This window comes from Siphateles boraxobius, unplaced genomic scaffold (assembly GCF_051911475.1).
Source record: "Siphateles boraxobius isolate OS27281-9 unplaced genomic scaffold, OSU_SipBor_1 29, whole genome shotgun sequence".
In the NCBI taxonomy this organism is placed as follows: Eukaryota; Metazoa; Chordata; class Actinopteri; order Cypriniformes; family Leuciscidae; genus Siphateles; species Siphateles boraxobius.
The window spans coordinates 3,335,347-3,353,389 of NW_027508908.1; the positions used below are offsets into that span (position 1 = coordinate 3,335,347).

Here is an 18,043-nt window from a genome sequence, read left to right on the forward strand (position 1 = left end):
TTCATCTGGTGTGGAGAGGAGTCACTAAACTCCACAGAGCTTTTAGGAAAGGGAGGCTGACTCCTCTGCTTAGCCTTTGAAGTTTTCCGATACATTTAGTCTGTCCAAAGATGGACTAAACAACACATTATGAGCTGTGGACTTTGTTATGGGATGTTAAGGAGGCCACTGTAAGAAAGCAGAAGGATTTTGGGGAATTAATACTGTTTCACCACAGGTTCTTCCTGGAAGAAGAGGGAGATGGGGGCTGGAGCAATAACCATCTGTGTAAGTACAAAAAAAAAACATGCTGGTCAACTCCATATAAGGCAGCCAGTTTGAAAGAGTGTGTTTGTGTTTACACGTTGAGGAGTTGCTGCATACATACTGGCTGTGATTCTGGACTTAAACTGGGTGAAAGCCGCTAGACTGATGTCATTTCTTCCCATCTGCCATCAATGTCTCCTGGAAATGAAAACATCTTCTGTCAGCTTCAGTGAAACTTTATATATAAATCAACATTACTTTGGTGCATTGAGAACAACATCCAACATTTATACATTTCGGGGTACAACAGCTTGTTACTGGGAACTGGGTACAACTTTTTACCTTGTTTACAACTAAAAGCTCCACAGTTGTGACTATAAAGGGTACATATTACTTCTCTGAAGTACTCATATGTACCTTGGGGTAGATAAGGCACAAAGTTGTCATTTTAAAGGTACTGCCTCGTTGGCAAGCTGTTGAACTTCTGAAGGAACAGTTTTGCACATTTGTTCTGGCGGTGTTGTAAACTATATGCTACAGCTGTTGTTAGCGTTCATTGCTACATCCAGTTGCTCTCAGGACCACACACAGCATATGTGCACGCATGCGTGTGAGATATGAATGAACATGCTGAGACTCGCTTCTCACCTAACAGAGTTTGTGATATTGAACCAGTTTAGTTTTTGAGCTAGCTTAACTATTCAGTTAGACGTAGACAAGGTTAGACATGTTATGTTGAAGTAACTCATGTGATATGAGGAGCTTACTGAGGTGTATTTGTCAGACTGTGGGGGAGGGTTTGAAGAGCCATTGGCCCCCCCAAAGAGTCAAAGCAGGGGGCGTCATTAAGTAATAAGGACATTGTCTAAACCTATAATGGAAACTTGCAGCACAGACTTCTTTATTTCTCTCATTGACTGTGAATAGCATGACTGTATGTTAACACATGTGTGGCCCTTTCACATACAGTATGAAGTGTTGTGAGGGTTAGGTGTGACTTCATGGACATCTGTTCCTATAGGTCTCTCATGAGTAGCTCAGACGAGCTTATGTTCTTAACGCCAAAATCAGGAACTTTAGGAAGCATACTGAGATATAGGGCTTCCATGCTAACTAGATTAAATAGCCTATGTACTGTTCAATATATATATATATATATATATATATATATTTATATATTTATATATATATATATATATATATATATATTCACATAAATAATATCATGCATATACACACACAAGTTGTTTTCATATTTTATGGCGATTTTCCATAGACACAATGATTTTTATACTGTACTGTATATTTTACTATATATCTATTTTGCAGTTTTATACTATATTATAGTCCCCCCTGATTCTGCTCCTGAAAGATAAATGCACTTATACTCTATATGGTCCTTCTACTGTTGAAACAGAAATATTATTAGTATTTGAGCATAAGATAAACACACGTGTTCACAATTGAGCCTGCCGCTTTGCTGAAAAAGCCATTTGGTACAGAACACCCAATTAGAAGATGCTCACGATATCTGAAGAGCACAGAATGAACAGCAATCTTCTCCTTTATTGAAGGACTGCTAATAACCTCTGAATACAATCAATTATGTTGCTCTTTTATTCATCAAGAAGGGTGCATTGTATGTTTGTGACACAAATAATGAATTTTGATGAATGTTACTTTAAGATCTTTGACGAAAAAAAAGTTTTTGGTTAAGTCAGTGTCCGTAAACTCTCTTCCATGATGAACTGGATACTTCATAATTGCATTTTAAAAGTTGCTGCAGAAGGATTATATTTACATAATAGCCCTGCTGAAAAATATCTTAGCTTAAAATGGTTTGCTGGTTTTAAGATTATCTAGCTGGTCTCCTGTCTTAGGCGTAAGAGTGCTTTTTTCACAGCAATATAAGCAACCCTTGAAGAATTTACCATGGTAACAATACTTTCTGCTTCATAACTTGCTATTAGCTACCATATCACTTCTCAATAGATGTGGTAACCATCAAAATATGTGAATGTCTTTTAAATGATTAAGAAATTAGATATTAAGTTGATTATATATTATATATGAATTATAATATTATAGATATTTATTATATATCAAAAAACACACACACACGTAATATAAATATATGAATCTAAATTATATAGATGCATATAAATAAATAAATGATATAGTATAGAAATAAACAAGTAACAAGTCTCTCTCTCTCTCTCTCTCTCTCTCTCTATATATATATATATATACATATACTTATAATTATTAATTAACTTATATTTATTTATACAATTTTTATTAATGTACTTTGTTATACATAATATATCTGTATAATTTAAATGTTTATATAAATATTGTATATATAATTTATCGATCATATAAATAAGTTAAAACTCTCTCTCTATATATATAACATTTTAAAATAAACATCTATAATATAAATACATTTAAATTTATTATATATATATATGTGTGTGTTTTATATTTATTTATACAATTTTGATTAATAGTATTATTTTAAATATGTATGTGTATGTATATATATATTTATATATATATATATATATATATAGTGTGTGTGTGTGTCATTTAAATATATATATATATATATAATATATATATATATATATATAAACAAGTTAAAATTTTAATTGAATATAAATATTTAGAATTTACATAAATTAAATTAAAATGATTTATTTGTTTTCTATATGCATACTATATATACACAGGTTTATTACTGTACCTAATAAACACGTTTACAGTTACTTTTTATAGACTCACCAAACTTTTCATTGAAAGAAAATAATTACTTTTTTTTATTATTGTAAACATTTGTTCACCATTTTAGTGTAACTTCCTGAATGCATAACATTCAAAGTGTTCCTCCTCTATAGACCATAACAACCCCTGTTCTCTGGCCACAGCTGAGTTTGATATATTGTCAGCCGTCAACTTGAGTCTGTGTATTTCCTCTCACCTGGTAACAGGTGCATGGCAACCCCTGCTGACGTAGACACACACACACACACACACACTAACCTCCCTCCCTCCTGTTTCCTGCCAGTGACAGATCCAGTACACTGGCAGTGGGAAAGTCTTGGGTATAAAGGCTGATATATGGGCTATAGGGGTCTTAATGATGCAGACAGTCAGAACGGTGGATGTGGTTGACTGCTCCTCTCTCTTCTGCTTTTCAAAGCACAACAAGGCAGCGGTTCAGATTAAGGAGGATGTAAAGAGGATGGTGCAGTTGCCCACGCTTAAACCCTCTCCAGCCACCGGCGCTGGGGGAAAGAAGATCTTCGGCGTATCCCTGGTGAAGTTGAGCGACCTGGGACTTGTCAAGGACGGAGTTCCTGTGGTGGTCCGGTGTATGGTGGAGTATCTGGAAAAGCATGGTAAGTGTCATGGTTTCTATAAGGTGTTGGTGTAAAGAAATCTGATCTGGGGACAATGATAAAGAATTAAAAGTAACATGAGTTTTTCTTTGGTGAGCAATTATAATGCTTTAATCAACTAATAACATGTCATAATCTAGCCTGCATTCTTACAAAGAAATAATCAGGTGTCTGATTTATATTGGATATATACATTATAATTGTTTTCAGAGGTGCCACGGGTTCTAAAGTAACAAATAGGAGAATACTTTATTTTGCCCTCTTAAATTTAATGGGAATGATTCCAGCATTGCATTATAGACAAGTTTTTTTAAAAACAGCATGTTTTCTTTTATATTAGACCTTTTATATTTTTCTCTTTCAACATTAAATGGGTTGTTAACATAAAATATATATTTTTTATCATCAATTCATATTACATGATCAAAGGTTAATTTAAATGTCTACATTTTAGGCCAACAAAGGGTCTTTTTCAAGACTTTTGTGTTTGTTTTATATCAATTGCCTTATCTACTGTGGTGGCATGCATTTTTAAAGGCACACATATTTTACATGGTCATGAAATCTCAATTCATTTGAGGTCATAGAAAATGGTTACGTTTTTTTAAATTAGGAAAATGTTATTTAAAATAATTTAGATAAAGTTCAAAGTGTGAGACATCAGACTACAGTATATTCCTTTTTTTTGCTAAAAATTAACAAAATATTGAGTAAATACATCATCAGTACTTCTTCTACAACGTGTTTTGGAATTACCTTTATTCACTATGGTAAGCCCGTTTACATTTTAGATCCGACGGGATGGTTTTCGTGGGAAATTGCGTACGTCACTCTCTCTCGCCCTTGCATGTCTCCTCAAATCCGTAAATAGAGAAAAATTGCTCCGGCTCCTTTTACATGAGTGGTTGGTTAGTTAGTTGTCACAACCAGCTAGAAAGGTTGAGATAGAACAGCTAAATCTATAAACTCCGTGGAATCAGCCGTAAAAAACCCCCGCCAAACAGAGGAGAGTCTGCTGGCAAAAAAAATATCATAATAAAACAGATTCAACATTGGCTTGGCTTTTCGGAGATGGCGAGAACTGTTGGATTTGAAATGTTGTAAAAGCGACACGGAGATGAATGCGGTATTATTACTGCGGTAGTGGTATTTTATTGAACAAATAAATTGCCATATGTAGCCCTGACAGACTTCTTTGTAAAGCGTTATCTATTGTGAAGGGTCATTTTCATCCGCAGTCACGCAGAGACGAATTTCTTTAACCGCTAGAGGGCCACAAGTTAGTGTAGGCCTACCTTGAAAAAAAAAATTTAAAAAAATGTTTTGCTATTTTTTTTTTTACAAGAATACTGTGTGGATATAATTAGTGCACTTTTGACAATATGGGCTGCAGTGAATGTGAACTGGCAAGGAGTCTCTTTTTTCAGTAGGCCTACTACATATTGTCTAAGAAAGTCACAGCTTTTACTGCTTTAGTGAACAGCTCCAATCCTTTAGCCAACAAGACCAAGCTGTGACAATTAGGTAATTGGGTACCGGATCAAGGTCAACCCAAATGAAAAAGGAATGACTTGTAAATTCAAAGTAACAACATCTGATTTTTACCATATTATATAATCACTTTTGGAAAACTAATAACATGTATTATTATAAATAATATTTTTTTGATATTTCAAAGTGCATTTTGTATTATTTATTTTAAAACAAAAGTTACCGAGCAGATTTTTTAAAGGTGCAAAACGCAAGTCTCTGAGTTTTTGCAGAACTACGCCCCCTCTGGCGACAAGCGAAACTGCAACCGAAGTTGTGCACGCTCATGTACCACACGCACGCATGCACGAGCACTTCATAACTAAAGGAGCATCTGCCGCACAGATCTTTGGTGTACAGCCAAAATGTCTTCAGTGGTAATAAAGTTATAAATCTGCAAGTCATTTCACATATATGGAAGGAAAGACATTTGAGTAAATTACTATTTTTAAGGAAAAATACAATATAGCCAATGCAACGGCGTTCTTCCTTGTTGGTCAATGACATGAACACCTTAGCATGTTAGCAATGGACACACGGCTAACGTTACCGGTAGGCCATACACAAAAACATAGTTAGCATCTTTTATTGGGTATGTTTTATGTTTCATTCTTCCGAACACAATTCCTAGTTTATGAAACTGTTCACTAACAATGGTAGTAAAACCAATTCTGATTGTACATGTATCTAGCTTACGCTAAAGCATTACACATTTTACGCATCGTCATTTGTTGTCATACATAGATTGGCCGTATCAAACATTAGAGACTGGGCTATATCTTACCGCTGTATCAAGAAAAAAGCCAACTGAGGATCCCAGACCAAGAGCAGACCGGAGATCTCTCCATTTGTTGAATGCCTTCCCGAGGTTGACTCTCGTCTTACTCCGACGCCTGTCTGACTCCAATTTGGACCTTTTGGTGGCACTAGACAAAAAAATTATTTTCTTTACTTTACGTGGAGTTTGTGTTGGGGTTTGGAACGGACTACAAGCCGGTCTCTTTGAATCCATCTTCTACCTTTGACGCACGAGTTGTCTTCGCTGATGCGGAGAATGGCGGCGCCGGCGAATACACAAACCTGCGAGACATAGCCTGGTGAGCGTGAATGCGCATGACGTCACGCCCAGTCTCTTATTTATTTTACTGTACAGGATTATAGAGGCAATTGCAGTGATCAGAGAAGGGCTCATTCAGCCCATCAGGCATTGTTTATGCATGTATGGGTTAGAAAACGTGTATTTTTAACATGAATTGTTGCGCAATGCACCTTTAAGTTACAAACGTAAATGCATATGTATGATGCAAATGCAATATGATTTATGACATCATACATGACAAATCAAAAACATGACAAAACTGCAAAGTTGAAATAGAGAACAGTACTATTATATTTAATAACACTGTTCAAACAATTACTATATAAATCTGTATGATAAAAATGTATCATGTTATTTGATTAAAATCAAATGGGTAACTGAGTGGGCAACATAAACTAGAGCCAGATCTGCATATTTTCTCACTTCTTATTAACACTCCATTGTTTGAATTAAAATTTTATCCATCAACTGAATACATTTTTATTACTAAAAGATTAGAATTTGTTAGTATTATAGTTGTGTCAAACTGTACAAACATAAATCTGAAGCCTAGAAGCTGCAGTTGTGCTGGTTCTCCACCTGGTGGCGCTGTTCCCTTTCAGATAAACTAATCACTGCACTGGGCCTTTGAGAAAACATGGCAGTGTGTTACTGTGCCTACATGTGAACAAGTGTTTTACTTAACCTGGCAGTCTTTTGTTTATTATTTGCTGTTGAAACCCTAAAATGTTAGTTTTAACTAAAAATAACTGCGTCTCTCTAATAATGCCACAATCTGTCAGGTCTTCGTCAGGAGGGTCTGTTCAGAGTGAACGGCAGCGTTCGGACAGTGGATATCCTGCGGCAGAGGTTTGATGGTGGAGAAGAGGTGGATCTTCATCAGGAAGCAGACGCTTTTGCTGTCGCCAGTTTACTGAAGCAGTTTTTGAGGGATCTACCTGAAGGTCTCATCCATCCCTCCATCCACAATCCTCTCATTCAGCTGCATCAGGGTGAGTCACCATTCATGGGTGGTGTAGTGCTTGAACATCTGTGCTGGTAACCAAAATATTGTAGGTTTAGAAAAAAAGCGGTGTAGAAACAACTTTCACTCAAAAACTGCTGGCAAACAATTACAAACAAATGGCAAGTAGGAAGTATTAAATTTTGAAGTAATTTTTTTAAACGGCGTAGCTAATTCAATAATCTATTATTTAAACAAATATAGGAGGAAAATTATATTTCATTGATTTTGGTTTCGCTCGCATAACTTTCGCGTTCTATCTCAAAACGTTGGAAATAGTGCTGTCAAATCAATTAATTGCGATTAATCGCATCTAACATAAAAGCTTGTAAATATATTCACTGTATATATATTCGGTATTATATATATATATATATATATATATATATATATATATATATATATATATATATATATATATATATATATATATATATATAATAGATGGATGTGATTAATCGCAATTAAGCGACTTGGGAAATGATTGAATTCTCACCATTGTACATCCTCATCCCATGTATATGTTTTTGATATGTTTATATATTATACAATATTATTTACATACAAAATGTATTTAATTCATAATAGCAAAGTAGGTCATCGGTTTAGTGCCAGTCATAACTGTCAGCTGTTTATCAACTGAAATTATTTGGGTGAAGGTTGTGCTTCTGTCTTAAGCACATGAGTCATCTTCAGGCCCGTGACTGAGCAGAGCGGTGTAAGGTTTTCTTCTGTAGTAGAAGTTTAATCTAAACTGTATAATAGTAAGTGCTCTAAATCTTATTTTATGTCCTTTCACACTGTTTGAAGAGCTCTAGGAGGGATTTTGGCTTCTGACTGGTGTAAAAGATTAGACAGAGCTTTAATAAACTGCATTGTTTTACTGGCTCACATCCAGTGGATTCATTAAAATCAGAAAAAAAGATTGAATTTGAAACTGTATCATCCTTCAGCGACCTCTACGACATACAGAGAGGAGACTTTGCTTAATTAATGTGGTCTTGTGTCAGAGATCAGCAGTGCACTGATACTGTAAACGCAACAGTTTCATATTAAAGATGTCAAAAAAATAATTCCTGAAGGAATTATGTGAACTGTTTTTTTACAGACTTTTTTGCTGTAGTTTTTTTCTCTCTCTCCCTCTCTGTTGGTGTCGCAATCTCCCTCTTTTTTGGCATGTGTGAGACGCTATATATCCTGTGCAGATGGTGCATTTTGGGTGCCAGAAAACAAGGATTAATAAAGACATATTTGTTTTGGAAATGTTATGTATTCACGCAGAGACAGTAGAGTTACACACATGAAATCTTGGATTTGATTTCAAAACCGAGAACATTGTTATTAATATTCATTTATTAATGGCTTTATTTTACCCCGCAAAATCCAACATTTTAACAGCTTTTAATATATTTAGATATTTGTGCAAATGAAATTATTGTTTAAAATTATTGCTAAAAGAATTGCAGCTTACCTTTTGCCCCTTGTTCTAAATCACTCCCATACCCTCATTCACTATTCCCTACATTACTCCACTAATATAGTTCACTTGAAGGAGTAATATAGTTCACTGAGTGCCGGAAGGAAAAAATTATTAAACTTTAAGCAGAAACTTAACTAAAAAAATTTAAAGATTCATCTTGAACTCTGTCATGGAAACTAGCATGTATAAACTTTAATTAAACACTTTAATATAATAATCAAGTAAAAAGGAATTATTTATACCTGTATGATATTACGCTGTACCCACATTGGACCAGCGGTTTGGAAGATGGCTGGATGGATGGATGAATGATTCAGCTGCGGGCGGGCGCCATCTTCACACTCGTTATTGCGGTGCATTGTGGGATTGAATGTGTGCACTCGATAACGTCCACTATGTTTTCGGACACCACTACAAATAGCTGTTCCCTCAAATAGTGCCCTATTTAAGCGTATGAGGGTGATTTCGGACACAGACATGCTCATAGTGAGGATCTCTTTAGTGGTTATAAAGCAAACACACTTCAGCAATTTTGTCCAACTGTCTCCTTAGGCTGACTAGAGACTTTAGCATGACGTGGTCCATTCTCTTCCTGTCACCCTTCCCCTACTTCTTACAGAGCAGTTTTGAGTCCGCTTTTTCACTTCCACATTTACTATTCACCTTAAAAGCGCCAAAAATTATACTTGTCGTCACTTCCTGTTTTCCAGCTTTTTCCCAACCACTGTTCTGGAGCTCTGTTTCTGTTTGAAAATCAGCTCAAATAGAACATGCATAACATTTGCAATATTATTATTTACAATATATGCTCAGAAGATTCAGATTTTAGCTTTACTGGACACGTCTCTTTTATTTGAATTATATTAATATCTTCCTTTTTAAAATATGAAACCCTTCGTTATATTTCTGTTGTTCTGTCAGAATCTGATGAGGATTACTTCTGTAAGGGCCTGTGTGAGCTCCTACATCAGCTGCCAGATATCCACTACAGTCTCCTGCATTACCTATGTCACTTCCTGTCCCAGGTGGAACAGGAACACGCTCATAACCGCATGACTGCGACCAACCTGGCCACAGTGTTTGGGCCCAACGTCTTCCAGTAAGTCACAGTCACACAGTTCAACACAAGCAAACCAATGAAATATTTGTCACTTTCATCACATATATCAACTGACCAAGTCGAATTTTTAACTTTACATTTAAGTTCACTTTTACTGCAATTTATTTTTGTAGCACAGGTTCATTTCTGAAAGCTGTAAATGCGTTTCCCTGACATAATCAGAATAATTTTAGCTCTTTGTGTATGTATCCGCCAGCTATGTGAATCATGTCTCGACTGCCCAATGTCATTAGTTGCATGTTATGCAATATGGGTGTCATGTTCTCAGTCTTGCTTCTCATTGGCTGTATTGTGGAGTGATCAGCACTTACACTTCACACAAACCTTGACCAACTCCACATACCAGTGCATAGTTTAAATGCTCTGCTGTGATGAATGATTATGTTTACATATATATATATTAGGGCTGTCAAAATGGATGTGTTAACGCATGCAATTAAAATATTTAATGCAATTAGCACAGCATCCGTTTTTTCCTGGCATCCTTTGGCTAATGTTTCATTATATGATGACAATAACATTCATTTAAGTGCTATTAAACTATTCAAGCACGATTAGACACAAAAAAGAACTGGCATGCGTTCAGTCAAGTGGCTCTCTGTGAACAAACACCCAAAACGCGCAAAGAAAGCCGCTTCTAACAGCGCGCCAGTGCCGCATTTAGTTATCTTTCGTGCATGGGTCAAAAACAAGGAAAACAACTTTTTTTTGTTCATTTTAGCTGGGCAGATAAAAATCTAAACCAGTCTGACTGGGCCAGTAGAAAAAAACAACTCTTAGTGTTGAGCCCTGACTGGTTTATATGAAGATTGTTTTAAGTTCACTTAAATTAAAAGTCGTTATGTTGTTTAAGCCTATTAAATGTTAAGAATTATAGCTTTCAATTATACTGAAATGGCTGAATGGCTGAAATGAATGGCTAATTAATAATTAATGGGTAAAAATCCATGTAATAGAGACATCAGGATCATTGATACAGGCCTTCATTCATAGTGCTTAGTAAAAAGATGCCATTAAACAAATATTTTAAATATTTGTATAAATGTATGCGTGTGTGTGTATAAAGAAATAGTGTAAAAAGAAATATAGCAGCCCATTTTTGCAAAATAATATTATGATTTACGTTGAATTTACTGTCGAATTTGAACCACTGAATTTGTGGAAGTGAATTTGCAAAGCGAAATAAAATGGACCGAAAACCGCCTGCTGAATATTATAGGTTGTATTTATAATCAGTTTGAATATTTTGGAAGTGAAATATGAAAGGTGAATATGGATTATTGAAATTTTTTACTAATGAAAATGTGTTTGAAATGTTTTGAATTTAAATATTCACAGCTTAAATATTCAACCATGCTAAATTTCAGCCCATAAAAATGCAAGCCCTAAAAATACAATGCATTAAAATACAAGCAGGGTTAATGCAATGCATATTTTTTTCAAGTAGTACAATTAAACAGGCTTTTTGTTTCAAAAACATTTGGCATTATTTTACTTCCATACACTTACCAAACCATGATGATTTTTTTCCAAATATGATGGGAACATTCCTATACATGTTAACCTAAAATCTTGATGTACTTATCATTGTATGCGTAATAAAGCATGTTTTATGCAAATCGTATGTCTAGCTCTATCCTGGCTTTTGACTCCAACAGAGGGGGCCAAAGTCCAGGTGGAATTCTTTATTCAATGTCAGCGCTTACACAAATAGCACTTACATACTTTCTATGGTCATAAATTCTTTGGTTGTTATTTTCAACCACGGAAACATTTAGGCTGATTATTCACAAGTGAATTGCTCTGACAAATAACAGCCCAAGATTATTTGAGATACCATCTGTTCCCTACAACACAAAGCATCCAGATATTTTAGGCAAACACTGTTCAATATTTTCAATGTAGTTTTCTTAAGTAAGCTGGACATAAAGTAATGTGATTTTGAAGAAATTAAATGAAATAATTGATAAATTGATTAAATATGTTTTTTTATGGTACCTGTTACAGTAGAGTGACTAACTCCAAGTTTGTTCCCAGCTGATGCAATATGAGCAGAACCCCTAATAATATATCAGCCATTCAGTTTCAGGGAATCCCTGTCACCATAGCATGTGTGTTTGACACCTCAGCGTTTGTGGATATGTGATGTGTGTTACCAAGGCTCAATGAGATGGAAGTGACAAAACTGTTGCCTGTTTTAGCCACACACCTCTCCTGCTTGTACCCTTGTACGACATGTTCTTTTTGTCAAGAATAATTAAAGCACAAATACAGCTGTCAGTCGAGCACTCGGCGACCCCATTCAGAAAGGAGCAGCTTTTACTTGATTTATGATTCCCTATCAAGGCATAGTATCTCAATGTGACTCCACACACTGAGGGGAATAATATTATTTATTTATTTATTTGAATCTACTCTCTTAAATCTACTACTTAAATCTAATCTTAATGTTTACTATGAATTTACCAATTTACTACTAGCTTTTACCTAAATAACAATAAATTGAATTTGACTCTGAAATTTAACCTTTTTTTTAAAATATGAATATATAATCATATTTTATTTTATTGCAATTTTTGCTTGATTTTAATACATATTTTTAAAATAATGTATATTGCTATATATATATATATATATATATATATATATATATATATATTGTACATATATATATATATATATATTGTACATATATATAATTGTAGAATTTACATTGCTTGATTGACTGTGCTATATTCATTATTTATGATTTATTTCTGACAAGGGAAAAAGGGATAATGTTGTTCCTGGTTGTTCCAGCATTTATTCACACATGCACTGTAGTTTTCACAGCATGTTTGTGTATGTGCTTTTTATTCTGCAGTGTGTCCGCTGGTTTTGATGGTATAAGGGAACAGAATATCTGTAATAGCATTATGGCCAAGCTGATCCAGAAGTACAGCGCCATCTTTGAGTCTGTGGTGGAGAGAAGACAGATTGAAAAGGGACCTTTAAACATCCTCATGGTCAAAGTGAGTGTTGACATACCGCATTAACTCCCAGTAAACTGACACTTCACTTGCCTTTGCTTGGCAATCATCTAATATGTGTTTTTGTAATGTAATTCATCATGTAATATGTTTTTTTTAAGAGTAATAATTATAAATGTGCAAGGGAACAGACTACTCTTTAATGCATATAATTTCAACTAAAATTGGGGTCGAAAACAGTGTTATTGTTGTATCATAACTATATACTCTTAATATTTATTAATATTTTGTATTTTCCTTTTGAATTTCAATTTTAGTTTTTTTTTAGTAATTTAGTTGTTTTTTAGTCCTTTTTAATAGTTTTTTTGTCTGTATAATTCATTAATTATTAATCGGTTTCAGTTTTAGTACTTGAGGTACTTCAATTTCAAACGAAAGTTAGAAATGTTGCCTTTTGTTGTTTTTTTTGTTTGTCAAGTCAAGTCATCCTCATTTATGTAGCGCTTTTAACAATGTAGATTGTTTCAAAGCAGCTTTACAGAGATAAACATATAATTTAAGGTAACAGAGATTGGTTTAGTTTTATAGTGGTTCTTGAAAAATGTTTTTTCCAGCTAAAGTTAGTTTGTCTATAATTTTATTTCAGTTTTGTAGTACTTACATTAGAAAGTTCGAAATTTTGCCTTCGTAAATAACTGATAATTATTTTATATTCTATTTTATTTCTGTTAACATTTAATTGATTTAATTAAACTTTTTTTGTGTGGCATTTTTAGTTTTAGTTAAGAATAATAACACTATTTCTAAACATTAAGGCATAATACTCATGTAAGTGATACAAGTTTGAATTTGGCTTGTAACATTTCCCCATCCCATTCTCCCGTCTTCATTTAGGTAATCGATAAACGAACATCTGAATTTTGTTAAGACATGGCTCAGTATGTCAAATGCCTTCAGTAGTGCAAACCAACTGAGATCACCATACTCGCACACCCCTAAACATGCCACTCTCTCCTGCTTTATCCTGGTTGTCACATGCATGCATAGCACGTGTGTCTCCCTGACCTTGTTTTTTTGCTGGCTGCACTGACTCGCCAAAACTTCAAGACGTCATCGCACTCTCTTATCTCTCTTATGCCACCATCAACAATGTTTGCTTTTCTGCATTTGCACTTCAGTTTCAATTGTCACATGAAAGCAATTTCTTCTGAAGTGCAGAGCGGTCATGTGCACTGATGCTTCATTGCTGTGGTCAGTGGGTACATGTGGACTCATGTGAATCCCTGTCTATTGTTTTCTTCCCAGGAGGCCAACGCAAACACCGAAAACACAGAGATGCCACCTTACAATCCTGCTCCGAAGGCACACACTCCACGTGTCAAGAAGATGATGGTACGCCTGATATTGTGTGTGTATGCCTGTATAGTGTGGGTATAGTCAGTGTGGGTATGTTTCCATAGTCATATGCACTTATAGTGTCAAACCCTGTTAAATTCCAGTGACGTAGCAACTCAGACACACCAGCAATCCAATAACACTACTCACCCTGAGGTGAAAGGTACAATCACAAGACTCAGCTTTCAGTTTAATCCAAATGATGCAGATCCTAAGTCAGTCAAAGGCTATTTTTTTAAGCCCAGTAATGCAGTCATTTGGGTTACTTTTTCTTTAACAGCACATCAAGATGATTGCCATAGAAGGGGATGGGACATAAAATTGGGGGCTCGTCCGGGATACTAAAACTCTTGATATTCATATCATGTTGACTTTGGATCGAATTCTTGTGACCTTTATTCCCGTTAAAGGCCCCGACGTTACATGTATTTTTCTTTCCGATTGGTATTAAAGTTACACCCCTGAGTATAACACAAAAGGTGTTTTTGTGGACTACAGGATGTTTGCTTTGCCCTGAGGAACAACATTGAATGAAAGATGAGGAATAGATCTACAGTAGCTTGTGCCAAGTTCACATCTTAAACACTAAATCAATAAATATATAAAGTCATTTAGTCAGATGTGTATTTGCTCTCTTTATAAAACTGCACAAACAGGCATCTTGTAATTGATGCTAGGTTTTCACAATATGCACACAGAATGAGAGTTCTGTTTTCTGTTAATTTAATTTCCCTCTCTATTGAATTATGTCAGTTGCATATGACTGCGGCCATGAGTACGTGCACTGTGTAGTGTTTTTGTGTCTGCTGGAGACGGGCTGGATCTCATGTTTGTGTGTGTTCTCTCTATGAAGTAGTGTGAACCCTGACCTTCTTAAATGACTGGCATGATGTTTTGAAAACAATAATATTGTTTCTGTATATTGAAAAAGCTTATATTGAGGTGGTTCTTGTAAAAAAAAAAAAAACTACTTGCCCTCTGGCTTTTCAAAGTACACTATCATTTAAAAATCTCTTTTGCTCACCAAGGCTGCATTTTTTTTTAAATACAGTAAAAAGTGTAATTTGTGAATTATTATTATTATTATTATTATTACAATTTTTTTTTTTATTATCATATTTTAAAATGTAATTTATCCCTGCGATCAAAACGAGTGAAATTTCAGTTTTCATGATCCTTGAGAAATCTTTCTAATATTCTGATTTGCTGCTCATTAAACATTTCTTTATTATCAATTTTGAAAACAGTTTAATTTGACAGTTTAAACTGCTTAATATTTTTGTGAAAAACCGAAATTCATTATTTGAATAGAGAGTAAAAAAAACAGCTTTTATTTGAAATATAATTTTTTTGTTACATTATAAATGTCACTTTTGATCAATTTAATGCATCCTTGCAGAATAAAAGTATTAATTTCTTCCCAAAAAAACCCAAAAAGTTTCTGACCCCAAACTTTTGAGCGATAATGTAGTTCTTAAACTGCCTCGTATTTTATGCAGTTTTACTGATTTTGAAATGCCTGTTTTTATTAACTTTAATGGCTTTTCGCACTGGAAAATGTAAAATGCTGACCGAAAACACGACAATTTGAGTGTTAAAGAGACCGCTTCATTCTTACCTTTATAGTCTGGAATGTCCATTCAGGATTAACTCGATAGTACAGTCGGCAATGCGAGGATGCGCAGAGCTTTTACGTAAAAACGTTACGTGCTGCGTCCATCCAATCAATGATACTGACACAACAAATAAGAACGTTAACCCAGGGTTGAGTAATGTACAGTGTGAAACGTCATCTTATGAATACCCAGGATTGATTGTTAACCCCAGGTAAATTACGAGCAGTGTGAAACATGAAGCAAGATGACCCAGGGTGTGAAAAGCCCTTTAGATGTAATAGATTATATCTCCTGGAGGGCCACTGTCGGGCAGAGTTTAGCTCTTACCTCAACACCACGGGCTGGAAGCTTCTGGTAAGAACTTGATTCGCTGGTTCAGTTTAATTTGGGTTGGAGCAGGACACTGGCCCTCCAGGAGCACCCCTGCTCTACTGTATGTTGAGATCATTTGACAAATCACTGTCTTTTTGTCAGGTCACTCAGTGCACTCCAGTTGAAATGGCAGATTCTTCAAATGAAAAGGAATCAAGTTCAGACAACCCTATTCCGACACCAAGAAAAAAGAGGGTAAGAGTCACCAACAATAGCTATACATTATATATATATATATTTTTAGTGCTGGGCAACGATTAATCTCATCCAAAATAAAAGTTTGTGTTTACCTAATATGTGTGTGTGTACTGTGTGTATATATGTAATAAAAATGTGTTATTTATGTATAAAATATTTATATTTATGTATAATATAAAATATGTATAAATATATATACGGTATATACATGCAAATATTTCTTAAATATATACATGCATGTGTGTGTATTTATATACATAATTATACACCATATACATAATTATACACCGTACACACACACATATTATGTAAACACAAACTTTTATTTTGGATACCCAGCACAATTTCTTTTTTTTAGGTGTCTTCCTGCTTCTAGAACTGTAGTAAATTACAACCTCCATTCACAAGTTACACATCAATAAAATAATATACAATTACTTCCACAGAAGAAGTAAGCGCTTGTCATATTTACTTAAGTGTATTTTCTTTGCCCTTTATGTATTTATTATCAAACTTTCTTCTGTAAAGCAGAAGATCTTCAGATACTCATTGTGGCTTCCTGGCAGGAAGAGTCTTCCACCTTCCTGAAATATCTCAGCCGAGGAAGGTCTTAACATGTTCCGGCTTATGCTGTGTTTTTGTGTTATCTTTGAAATCCAAAGCTATTGAAAGTCCTCTGTTTACATAGACATGTGGTGCTGATCAAACCGAGTTTGACCAGATAAGGCCCGTGGGAGAACCGTGTAATCGGCAAAATGATGTTGTAAACAGACTCAGAATTGCTGATGGAAAAAAATACATGATGTGACTTTCATGAAAAGTAAGACCACTTCCTACAGCGGAGACGTTTCCATTTACATAAGGGGTCAATGAAATCATTCAGCTTAACACGTAGCACTAGACGGACTGGCTTGCTCGGATTACCTCATTTTTGTTTTGGGAAAACCAGCATAAACAAACAGAACTTTATACACCGAACATTTCTTGGCTGATTATTTTCAAGTGATAGTTTAACGAGTTTGTTTACCAAGTGCTAAGTGGATGAAGGAGATGCATATTTCTTTTATTTATTGACTTATTTTATAGCATTATGACTTTCTTTGAGTAGAACTTATCTCTCAAAACGTGAACATTTCCTTGTTTTGGAGAATTTCATTGTACCTGTCATTACGTTTTATGATTTGATTTTTCTGTTGTTCTGATCAGAAGCTGACACAGAGTCACAGAAACATGAAGGAAATGTTTTTTTTATCATTACAGTTCACTAAACAAGGGTCAAAGGTTACAGAGACTTTATTTGTCCTTTACTTGAACTTTTTTTTTATTGGGATGGCCTTGGGTATCTAGAATCTAAATTTACAGCATATTTGAGTGCACAGGTAATGTAGGGCTGTCAAAATGGCTGAAAAACTAAATTTAAATTTTTTACCTAAAGCTCCAGTCCGTAACTTTTTTGTGTTAAAAATTATCCAAAATAATTTTTTGAGCAAGTACATAACCAGCCAGTGTTCAAACCTATTTGCTTGCCTTAGCCTGATTTAAAACGGTAAGCTTGTAATAATGTTTTTAATTCCAGTGGTACTGGTGGATTTCCGCGTGAAATTCGAGCATGTC

General features: G+C 34.7%; 1 protein-coding gene across 17 annotated transcripts in view; it reads left to right on the forward strand.

The window, feature by feature from the left end:
• Positions 1-7: 7 nt before the first annotated feature.
• The window catches only part of fam13a (family with sequence similarity 13 member A), a 50,173-nt gene continuing 32,137 nt past the window's right edge, over positions 8-18,043 (forward strand). For 8 of the 17 annotated variants that reach the window (XM_077246105.1, XM_077246112.1, XM_077246111.1 and 5 more), the window contains exons 1-7: positions 8-267; positions 3,449-3,647; positions 7,059-7,268; positions 9,681-9,858; positions 12,743-12,890; positions 14,154-14,240; positions 16,334-16,426. In XM_077246105.1, the coding sequence (XP_077102220.1) occupies positions 241-267; positions 3,449-3,647; positions 7,059-7,268; positions 9,681-9,858; positions 12,743-12,890; positions 14,154-14,240; positions 16,334-16,426 (942 nt within the window). In that variant the 5' untranslated portion in view covers positions 8-240. Of the gene's footprint in view, positions 268-3,373; positions 3,648-4,637; positions 4,791-7,058; positions 7,269-9,680; positions 9,859-12,742; positions 12,891-14,153; positions 14,241-16,333; positions 16,427-18,043 lie in introns of those variants that run through there. The other 9 variants (XM_077246103.1, XM_077246110.1, XM_077246104.1 and 6 more) reach the window with 2 other exon arrangements.